The sequence below is a fragment of the Notothenia rossii genome (genome assembly GCF_949606895.1).
Source record: "Notothenia rossii genome assembly, chromosome: 1".
In the NCBI taxonomy this organism is placed as follows: Eukaryota; Metazoa; Chordata; class Actinopteri; order Perciformes; family Nototheniidae; genus Notothenia; species Notothenia rossii.
The window spans coordinates 28,643,808-28,656,048 of NC_136912.1; the positions used below are offsets into that span (position 1 = coordinate 28,643,808).

General features: G+C 42.3%; 1 protein-coding gene across 2 annotated transcripts in view; it reads right to left on the minus strand.

The window, feature by feature from the left end:
• gcgrb (glucagon receptor b) overlaps positions 1–12,241 on the minus strand; it is a 54,239-nt gene that overhangs the window by 16,192 nt on the left and 25,806 nt on the right. For both annotated transcript variants that reach the window (XM_079647486.1, XM_079647485.1), the window contains exon 2: positions 22–169. In XM_079647486.1, the coding sequence (XP_079503612.1) occupies positions 22–75 (54 nt within the window). In that variant the 5' untranslated portion in view covers positions 76–169. The remainder of the gene's footprint in view (positions 1–21; positions 170–12,241) is intronic.

Here is a 12,241-nt window from a genome sequence, read left to right on the forward strand (position 1 = left end):
AAGAGACACTATGAGTCGTACCTTTGTGCAGCTGCAGAGCAAAAGCAAGGCCAAGAGGAGACACACCTGGGACATCCCACTGATGCTGGGAGGATGGGGGTGGGTGGGGACCAGAACACAGAGGAGACCCGACACATGAGGCGGTCTCAGCCCTGTCTCTCCGTGTGGCCTACACACACAATATGGAGGAGCTTGTTAGTGGAAAGAAGGTGAAGGTGAAGGTGAAGGTGTGTGTGTGTGTGTGTGTGTGTGTGTCTGTGTGTGTGTGTGTGTGTGTGTGTGTCTGTGTGTGTGTGTGTGTGTCTGTGTGTGTGTGTGTGTGTGTGTGTGTGTGTGTGTGTGTGTGTTTGTGTGTGTGTGTGTGTGTGTGTGTGTGTGTGTGTGTGTGTGTGTGTGTGTGTGTGTGTTTGTGGCCTTTTGAACTGCAACTGAAAGAGAGACGGAGTGAAATGATGAAGATATCGGGGATCAATGACCAGAAAAAAGTTACAACCGGTGATATACTGACTGCTCTCTGCTCTCTCACACACAATCCTTCACAATGGAAGCTCTGTATGAACAAAGATCTTGTGAACCCAAGGTCATTGGTCAAAAAAATAACTGTTCACACATTTTTTTTAAGCATTGAGTGCGAAAATGCAGCACAAAAGCGTTAAGCATGGATGTTTAACAGATAGAAAGATGGGATTGGACATCAATGGTGAATGGATCGGAGTAGAACATGTACCCTATTGGCAGAACAAAGATGTTTGTGTACATTTGTCTATGCATTATGGCAAGTATACCTCATATAAGGTCAGGAAATCAATAGCATCAAATTACAGGTAAACATTTTTGTGTTTGTGTGTTGAGCTGTCACATTTCCTGTAGATCGTCTTCATCCATGAAGTTGGAGAACAAAACGAAATCTGAAACGTTTCTGCAAAAAACACCTTGACCATGGAAACATTTTTGGCTAAAACGTTTCAAATTCCACTCTGTTCCAGTCTCGGTGCTTCTGTTGGAGTGCCGTAAGGAAGATGTGTGTGTGTGTGTGTGTGTGTGTGTGTGTGTGTGTGTGTGTGTGTGTGTGTGTGTGTGTGTGTGTGTGTGTTTCATTGTGTCCAGTGCATTGAACTGCTGTACCTGCCTGAGATCTAAGCCAAACATTGATAGCCTGTTGTGTTAGCACAGCAGAATAACGCCTTCATTTTGAAACAGAACAAACAGCCATTCAGTGAGCTGCGGCAGTTTTTTCTTCCAGTAACAAACCTTCTATCTTGTGGTGTTACAGTAATAACCTTCCTCTTTACCATCACATGCAGATCTTATCAATTGAGGGAAGACAGAAGCTTTACATGCTCCTGTAGGCAGATTTCAAGTTATCTACATGTTTGGTACACAATTTGTGAGATTAAAATCTACCGGGATGATAAATGTTCATCGTGAAACCTAGTTATGATTTGTCAGTGATATAAATACGGCCATAGATTATGAGATGGAGTCATATTTTAGGCAGCTATTGACTCAGGTTACACTGGAATTCATTTAATAGGGCACATAACAACAACAACAACAACAACAACAACAACTGTTCTGTGTTTTTTTATTCTCATTGTAAACAAATCGCATAAAATGACCCAAACCTGCTTTACTAACACGTAGTGTATTCACTTAAAAGCCCGATATACTGTATTGCTCTGTTACATGAACCTCTATTGTTGAACAACACTTCTTAAAAACACATAAATGAGCCATATTGTGTGACTGTGTGACATTTCCATTCATTATGACAAAAACATACACTGTTTAGAGTCAATCGCTCACAGGATGTACTGCTAATGGCAATACTCACTAGACCAGAGCATGCACTGTATCAATGCATTATGTTCTATGGTTTGACTGAATTACTTAGCATGTTTAGGGATGATGCTAAATAAAGAAATACAAGTAGAAGGAAATTGTGTTGGTGCTGAGAGACACAGCAGGGCTGGAGAAGTATGCAGAGAGTATTACATGTGTTATTCATTGATCATATCAGCAGTATTATCCTTCATGGTGTACATTAGACAACTAAAGTCTAGGCATGGTGCTTGTTTTATTAGAATCTCTATGTGGAAGACTTTGCTTCATCTTTTGGGGTTTCTAGTTTTCTGGTCACTGAGTGATAACTGTGAAATATTATTCCTTTACCAAACAGGTCATATTTTTGGTTTATCTTGTTTGACTTGTTGTTGTTTGTCTGTCTAGCAATGATACAGAAAGTGTTGGAACAACTTTCATTCAAATTGAAGAGTGTAGAACAGGCAAAGGAAAAACCTCTTACATTTGGAGTGGATCCTAACGGACAAATACACACATTATATTTCACTTTTGTTCGTATTGTGAAATAAGGAATGGGTTTGCTGGAGGTCATCTCTCTGAGTGCCCTTCTTATTTATGTTGTTATACACATTAAATATAAAGTCTTAAATAAGATGTTCTCGAGGAAAACGGTCAGTGTTATGTGTTCTCTGTTATAAAATATAAATGATGCCTGCTTGTGAATAGTAACAATCGTTCCTAAGTCAGGTCATTTTCTGTTCCAACGTGTACTGTTGATTTAAAAAGGATCTTTGTAATCTTCAGTTTTATTTGATTTAATCTCCTAACCTCCCTCATATGAACAGTCACATGCAGAGATTTACTTGATTTACATGGTAGCTGGGCATCTGCGTGTGTGTGTGTGTGTGTGTGTGTGTGTGTGTGTGTGTGTGTGTGTGCATGTGCATGCGTGTGCGTGTGTTTGTGTGTGTGTGTGTGTGTGTGTGTGTGTGTGTGTGTGTGTGTATGTGTGAGCATGTGTGTGCCGCTGGCAGCGCCTGTGTGTCTGCTTTGTGTTAACCACAATACAGAGAAGAGGACAGTGCATAATCACAGGATTGTCTCAAACTGATAGCCTTATCAACCTCTCATGGAGGTTTTACATTACGCACACACACACACACACACACACACACACACACACACACACACACACACACACACACACACACACACACACACACACACACACACACACACACACACACACACACACACACACACACACACACACACACACACACACACACACACACACACACACACACACACACTCCAGAGTGCTGTGGAATGAGGATGCCCTAATGCCTTTTGCAGCCTGTGAGGGTAGCACCTCGGGTTGCTAAGGCCTGCAATTTAATCCTGTGTTGCAGAGGACTGCTGCTACTTTTGGATGAATCTATCCGTGTTGTTGGATTCAGTCTTTGTCTCTCCAAAATGTCAGCCCTCCTCCAGGAGTGAATACAAATCTGCATTGCCTTTTGATTGGGGAGCATTTTTGAGTTGCTTTTTTCTGGAGGGTTTTTGTAGAGAATCTTTATTTTAATGAGTCCCAAAAGGCTGTAAAGGCTTCTCAAAACACCCCAAAATCTTTTGGAGCAAGTAAAAAGATAAGAAATATTTCTTTAGAGAGTATGTGCTGATGTCACTTGCCGGACAGATAGGGGTAAAAAAGCACCATGCAACATGGCAGCTGTTTAAATGGCAAACTGCGAAACTGTGAGTAAAACAAACTGTTTAAATTAAAGGCAGTCCGACTGAAAAGAGATTGGCACAACCTTAAAAAAAGAAAACCGGTCAATGGACACTGATCGGGGATTGGGGATCCTCACATTTACATGAAACATATCTTAACACAGGTGTTAAACATAAAGCAAAGACGGAAGAAATACTTAAAGGTGGGGTCGGTAAGTTTGAGAAACCGGCTCGAGATACACTTTTTGTTATATTCCATGGAATGCTCTTAACATCCCGATAGCAATGAATATCTTAAGTGCTTTGACAAAAAATCCATAAAAAAATGTCATCTGTGGAAGCCGTAGTACTGTAAATAGCACGACCAATCATCTGAGCCGGCCCGGCTAAAATAACTGGATGGTCTACCTGCCTGTCAGCCTTCCATCTGTGCACAAACTTATCTCGTGCCCTCATTGGTCATGTGCACGTTCGTGTGTGTTGGAGGAGGGGCTCTGTAAGGAAGTGGCAGATTTTTTCCAGTTGTGTATTTTCAAATTCTAGCGCACTCGAGCTGGTTTCTCCAAAATTACATACCCCACCTTTAAGCCTTGAAGTTTGGATGTACTAAAGGCAGCATTTGTTTTTTGATTTGTTTGTAACAAAGACACCAATGCATATTCTGGTCATATGTGGACTGGATGTATTTTTCTTTTTTTTAATACAGCATCTTTTTATTTTGAAAACTGTGGACTAGCTTGCTTTGAAGCAAACACTATATAGAGCGTGACATGTACACTAAATATAAGTGAAAGAGGATCATTATTAAATGTATGGCTGTCAATACAGTGTGGGAAGATTTTACCCAGAACTCCAGCAGACCTGAAGATAAACAGAAAACGCAAACCGACGTTTAGTTCTCCCTATTTGGTTGTTTCTGTGAATTGCTTCTCTTTTTACAGCTTTTGAAAATCTATAAGAAAAGAACTCTGAAAAAAGCTCTGTATTCTTGCTCAATTTATTCATATAGCCAATCCCACAACAACCGACTCTTTCCCATTCTAATATGTGTTATTAAAGCTGAACCCTACAATTGCAATTCATTTGGCGTAGCAGCAGCAATTTTCCTTCAGTCACACAAACCTTTATTTGAACTTTGAGCCATTACTGAGCCAATACTCACATCCTTCTTCTGAATAACCACTCTGGACATACTTTTACATGACGTCCCTGTAATCATATGATGAATACGGAGCTGTGTGTTTGTTTGTCTGTGTTACTGTATCCAGGAGAAAGAAAAAAGCAGAGATAGAAACAATAAAGCAAGCAAGCAATATATCTGCACACCGACGCTCACTGGTTTTTAAAAATGAGTCAAGGCTTGTTGCTTTGGAAAATTCCACTATATTGTGATGTTCATGTAAAACAAAAAGGACTGGCGCTCTCTTTCTATATGTGTGTGTGATCATTGTAGAAGTAACATTAGCTTAAACAGACTTAGATTGCGTTGTTTATTTGTTACACCCACACAACAACACACACAAACACACATACATTTCTCTCAAGGGAAAAGGAGGTGGCACTATTAGCTCATAATGCAAATCATCAGCAGATGAGGCCGCTGTGTTCTTCTGCTCTCCTCCATCTGCAGTTTAATTAAACATTCCTGACAACAATACTGCACTTGACAAATGTCAGTTTGTCAGTCCCTTTCACTCATATTGGTCATCATCTTCATAAGACCAGAGTGTACTTTTTCATTGTCTCTCTTTCTCAGTCCGTATCCGTGTGTCAGAAGTCAGAACCTCTCCTCCCACACATTTCCATTCAAGTGCACAATATGTATGTTTGTCCTGGGAAAAAACACAGAAACAGAGCAGGAAGGAGAAGCAGAGTGAAGGAAGTGGAGTGGAAATGGGTGTCAGCAAATCATTGTATAATCTAATCAAATCTACTTATCACACATCAAGGACCTCAAACGATCCAATGACTGATAATTAAGTCAATCAGGAAAACAGACCTCTCCCCATTACCATTAAGGTTCTCATTAAGGTTATACTGTCCATGCTACCTTCTATGAGCACCTCCCAGTTTTTTTTTTAAAATCAATAAGCCTCTCTGTAATTACGCAGTATAGAGGGTATGTAGGCGGCAACAGACAGGAGTGCAGTGGCTGTAATGGAGTTAAACAGAGCTTTAATTATGTTGTTTCTGCCTCGCCTCTGTGAGCTGACAGCCAACTGCTCTGGAGCTCCAATACCATGATTTGTACTCGCTTTCTTCACTTAATTTACCCTCTCTATTGCTGACTTTTTGTACGCAGCTTTTAAACTACATGTGATTAGGACATCATTAAAATGTAAAGGTTTGGTTCACCATGGTGACAAAAAGGACATGATTCATCACTTGCCACTTGTGGTAATTTTTATAAATGACCTTTGTTTGGTCTATTATTAGTCAAATTGTGTTTCATCTTCACTCACTTCCCTTTTTTTCTTTCCATTCTTTGTCAATATGTGTCTTACAAGGTATTGTGAAGGTTGTAGCTCTTATTTTGAAGGTGACATATCTTTAAGGGCACTGATCTGACTTGCTAGTTATCGATACTGTTCCTGTGCTTAAGTGTTTGAGTCAGAATTGGCCCAACATCCATTTTCTGTAGCTATTCATCACTAATGTCTTTTTATTCAAGAATAAAACATAATAAGACCACAGAATATGTCAATATTTAGTTTCACATTAGGTTAAATATTGAGTAAATTGCCCTTTCAATTCTCATACAGTCATGAAGCCATGTACACTCATTTGATGTATGTCTTTTGACGACCCTCAAACATCTCTCCTTCCTGATTTCTGCCCTTTTTAGTGACAGCAGTTAGGGCGGATAAGCCTAGTGACAGTCACGATCATTTTTGTGTGTGTGTGTATTTGTGCATTCAAGCGTGGAAAGCTTTGTGTTATGATTAACTGAGGTATAGCAGATGGAGGTGACCCAGTATCTGCTCCTTCAGCACATGTCACACATCACAAACAGAGCATCTATTTTTCTTTCTGTTCATGTTATTTTGCCTATTTTGTCTGTCTTGTTCTTGGTTCTCCTTGTTCTTCCCCAACTCGTCTTCTTTATAACTTTACAACCGTTCAAAAGCAATCTGGATTCTCAGACATTTCTAATTTAATGTTTGCCTTCCTCAGGGGAGAATTGTCTGACCATCTTGTTTCCTGCCTCGATCTATGGGAGATCAGTTTAGTGGGAAATACACAGAGATAGCAGATGGGTTTGACAGAGACAAACACCAGTCCCTCAATTCAATTCAAAACCTTTATTTATCCAGGTAAAATCCCATTAAGATCAATGATCTCTTTTTCAAGGGAGACCTGCATGTCGTCTATACAGTAAGCACCTCAATTTAAACAATAGATGATCAAAACTCTTTACAACAGCTCTAGGAGGCGTGTGGCGCAGTGGATAGAGCCTTGGTCTGGGGGTCAGATGGGCACAGGTTCAAACCCCACTGCGGCATGTCGTGGTGTTGTGCAAGACACTTCACCCAAAAAACTGCTCCCGTGGGGATTGCCCACAGTATTGAGTATGTAAATCGCTTTGGATTAAAGCGTCTAACATGTAATGTAATCTAATAAACACTTTAGCCCAATGCTAAAGAACTCAGTGACCTGCACTGTTTTGGTATGTCAACCTGTAGCGTCCCATAGTATACGGAGTGCATGTCGAAACGGAGTGAATGTAGAAAAACACAGCGGCTTCATGGTTCTCATATTAAAATAGTGGAGATAGTTTGGCTCCCAACACTGATATCACACTCAAATCATACTCCTTCCACTTGGAGACATCTGGGATGGAAAGACTTTTGGATGCCGCCGATCCACTGGCAGATGGTCAGGGCGGCTTCGAGCTGACAAATTAGCAAAATCATGCACTGTTAAGATTTCATAATGGCAAACATTGCATCTGAAGAGTCCAGTGGCGATCGTGGATGAACCCACATGAGCGTCGTAAAAGTTGTGTGTGAATGTGAGGAGTGTGCAAAAGACGGGGAGAGGAAGACAGAGCACATGGGAAGAGGAAGGCTTGCCCAGTACATACCATTCTCAGTGTCCCGTGGAGAATGCCAAGAGCCAGACCCTAAATCCTCAGCCATGTGCTCCCCGGACTCCTCCATAAAAATGCTTTACTTATACAACAGTTATCCTGCTCACTATATATTGTCCTTCAGGCTCGCATTGCTCCCATATAAACCCTCTCTCCTATGGAAACAAATGACAGCACATTCCCCTGCCAGCACACACACAAACCAGTTAATAAGTAGAAGATGCAGTAAACTACCCCATGTTACCTGCTGTGGGTTTATTCAGCTGTTTAGGGGGAGAAATGCAACAATATAAGGTCAATTCGTTTTTTACATGTTTGCCTCACCTTTTGCCAAACTGTGCTGCAAATATCAATAAGGCAAATATCAATAAGATACAGGAACAGTTTTAGGTTTTGGGAAATAAAGTATGTTTGTGCAGAGAGTTAGAAAAACTGCTGCCACTCTCATGTGAGGCAGCTGCGGCTCAGGAGGTAGAGCGGGTGGTCTGCTGATCACAGGGTCACAGGGGCATGATAACAAGCCCCCGTCCGGGTGCTGACACAACACCACATTAAATTCAGTTCATAAATTTAACACTTAAAAGTTTCCTTTTCAAAATATATATCATTCCCTTTTTGGAAATGCACATGAAACACTCTTACCATTGGCACCTCCACAGCTGTTATTTAAAAACAAAAGACTTTCCTTTTTTTGAAGTTTGCTTGTGCTGGTATTTCTATTTTCCCAATCAGTGATGAATAACACCAGAAGCAAATGCCAGGAGATTTTTCCCAAAAGATATTTATGATTGGTCCTACACAAGGCAAAATGGCCTTCTAGGTAAAGATATGAGTCGTAATTGACGACATTTATACAGTAAGGCAATTTTTCGCCACATGAGTTCACTCATCATTAATTGCACTCGGGCTACAGATCACTCTCAGAAAACGTTCACCAATATCTTTTCACCTAATATTATTTAAATAAAGCTGGAAAGAATATATTTTGACATTAGAAATAATGTTTTACCTAGCATGGTTCCCAACGCTCCCTGCCATCAGTGTGTGATTGTATGCATGAATGCATCAAAAACCTTTTTGAGGTCTTTTGGACAAAAGTGCTTCATAAATTAGGCCATTTATCGGTTAGCTTAGCTCAGCATAATGTCTTTAGACTTTGTACAGATGTTAGCTAGCTGCCTCCTGCTGCTGCTTCATTACTGTACAGACATTGGAGTGATATACTGTAAGTCAGTAACTCTCAGTAGTAAAGAAACATAGTATAAAACAATGCCAAAATTAGGAAACATGATATTTTGTTCAATACAGTTTGAAGGTAATGTACAAACAGCTTGCATAGCCCAAGTGACTAAACACAGCTATTCTGATGTCCTATCCTCGCAGTGAAGCTGTGGGCTTCACTCTCCAACTCCGGCCAAACAGTAGAGACTAAGAGTAAGAGATAACCCTTAGAAGCCAAACTAAAATCCAGCTATACCTGCATCCTGTAAACCAAGCTAACCCACATCCTAACCAGCCTCTCTACTGAAAACACAAAAACTGACCAACCCTCCGATCAAACTAGTAAAACAGCATTAACTGCCAAAATGTCAACTATGACAATTAAAAATGAAAAGTAATCCCATTTCAGTAGGGTGTCAAATATGCACAACACTGGTAGTTGACATTTACATAATCAAAGGACAGATGAACCAGGGCTGATCCATAGTGTCTCCTAAGCCCTGTTTCCAGTTGAGAGAAATATCACAAGCGAGAGTGTTTATAGTGTGTCATATCCAAACTAACCAACAAACCTGACTGTTATGCACTTGCTAAAGGTGCATCTGTTAAACACATCCCGACACACACCGTCAAACCTGTGACAAACACCAACATGAGGGACACAAACCGGTCTTTGGCAACCTGATACGCTAAAATAGATATAAATGGTGCATAAAACACACATCAGCAGCTCTTCTCATGGGCTTTATAATGCACAAAAACTCATAGAAAAACATAACAAGCTAGCAGCAAGAAGCTAACAGTCCTGTGCCACTGTTCCTGCAGCTCTGTTTCCATAACTCAACTGTGCATGTGTTCAGCACCTGCATACATACCTGCATGTGTGCTGAAGGAATGGATGGAGACAATCATGGCATCAACATTGTGCTCACAGTAGCCTACATGAAAACACACACAAGAGGATGGGGGGGTGGGCAGGTGTCTGAAGAGTTAACATTTTGAAAAGTGTATCTGTATAGAGAGTTCCCACACAATAGCTTTTCCTTATTCCTCTTTATATTGATAACTAACATGCATTGAAATTGGTCCTTTTTAAGTAATCGGGATATTACCCTTTAGAACTGAGATGGAACGATGAGCTCTTTAAAACAGTAAGTTGGAAAATTGTTTGAAAATAGAAGCACATCAGCCATAAATGAGCCAAAACGCAAACTGCATCCTGCAATCAACGCACACATCAAACAGACTACCTGATTTGAGCTTAATACATTATAACTCAAGGAACTGTGAAAGAAGCCAAAATGCAAAAGAACTTTTACTGAACACAGACTTTGCCTTGAAATATAGTTGTATTGTTCTATGTTGACGAGAGTACTTACTCCTACTAACATCTCTTGATGAAATACAACTTTTCAATTCAGCTCAGTCATGTTATTATCCAAGATGGGAAACTTTATTAGCAGATATAAAAGTGCAAAACAAAAGATAGAAGGACGTTTTTTGTCCAGAAAACATTCAGGTGTTTAAAAATGTTATTCTGTGCTGCATGCTGTCAAAATGAGATATATTACATCTCGCAACTCTTGGCATTTTGTGTTGTGATGTACTTTTAATAGTATTTCATTGTTCCCATCATCAATTTTTCCCCTTCTTGTTTTTACCAACATTTGCTTTTGTTTTCCTTCTGTTTCCATAAAGACCCATCCTATAGTTCATTATGAAGGTCATCATAGTGATTAATATTGCGCCCATAATTCCAACTGAATGTACTAATAAATACAAATAATGCTTTCTGATGCCTGAACCTTAAGACAGATGAGAACTTTAATGATTCATCTGTCACGATTCTTATGTTATGTCACGTTATTATAAGAATAAAGCTCGCTTTTGTTTATAGACCTTTATCTTTTTGTAGTCTGCATTTTGGGTCCTACCTCTTTCCGCGATCTAAACAGTGATCGTAACAGAATTAACCGACCAGAAATGGACCCAGCAGATGATCCATTTGAGGTGGAATTACTTAATTTTACCTTTTTATTGGCTTGCTGCTATGATTGGTGGAGGGGAGCGTCCAGTGTTCAACAGAAGGAGGCTGCTCTGGTAGAGGCAACAGAGGAGCCATGTTTGGCGAAGTTCTTACCTGACTGGATTTTGGACTTCCTCTCGACATGTGATTCCTGGTCTGCTAGCCCTAGGCATGCTAGCCCCTTGCCTCCCAATTCCCAGCCTGACACCATACGTCTCAGTGTGTTCAGTCTGGAGTCAACCCCTGCTTCTTCCCCATTTCCTGCTCCTGTCCGGGAGCCATTCTCGGGTACTCGTCTGGCTTTTGGAGGTCCACTGAGTCTCCAAAAGGCTCCTAAGAGAAGGAGTCGCAAGTCCAGGCTAGCAGCCCGAGCCCCAGAAGCCATGCTTTGGGCTCCAGTACAGGCCCCGGCAGCCATGGTTCCTGCTCCAGTTCTGGCCCCAGCAGTCATGGTTCCAGCCCCAGTTCTGGCCCCGGCAGCCATGGTTCCGGCTCCAGAACCGGCCCACAAAGCCATGGATCCGTGCACCAGTACCGGCCCACACAGCCATGCTTCCGTGCTCCATTACCTGGCTCACACAGCCAGGGTCCAGGCTTCTGTTCCGTGCCCAACAGCCATGGTTCCGGCTCCAGAACCGGCCCCAGTAGCCATGGTCCCGACTCCAGTTTCGGCTCCAGTACTGGCTCTCCGGCCGACGCCAACTCCCCGTGTCCTGTCGTCGTACCGGCCGACTCCAGCCCCTCGTCTCCTGTTGGCGTTCCGGCCGACTCCAGCCCACCGTGTTCTGTCGGCGAACCGACCGTCTCAAGTCTCCTCTCAAGTTCCTTCTCAAGTCCCCTCTCGAGCCTCTTCTCGAGTCCCTTCTCGAGTCCCCTCTCGAGTCCCCTCTCGAATCCCCTCTCGAGTTCCCTCTCGAGTTCCCTCTCGAGTCCTCTTTCAAGTCATCTCTCGAGTTTCCTCTCAAGTCCCCTTTCAAGTCACCTCTCGAGTCCCCTCTCAAGTCCCTACCCAATGTCCTGGTCCGTTGGAGGTTCCGCTGGGGGTCCTGCCAACCCCATGTCCTGTCCCGTTGGGGGTCCTGCCTACTACTCTTCTACCGGGGGTCCTGCCAACCCTATGTCCTGTGCCGTTGAAGGTCCCGCCGACTACTCTTCTGCCGGGGGTCCTGCCAACCCTATGTCCTGTGCCGTTGGAGGTTCCGCTGGGGGTCCTGCCAACCCTATGTCCTGTGCCGTTGGAGGCCCCGCCTACTACTGTTCTGCCGGGGGTCCTGCCAACCCTATGTCCTGTGCCGTTGGAGGTCCAGCCGACACCTGTTTCGTCGGGGGTCCTGCCAACTCCATGTCCTGTGTTGTTGGGGGTTCCG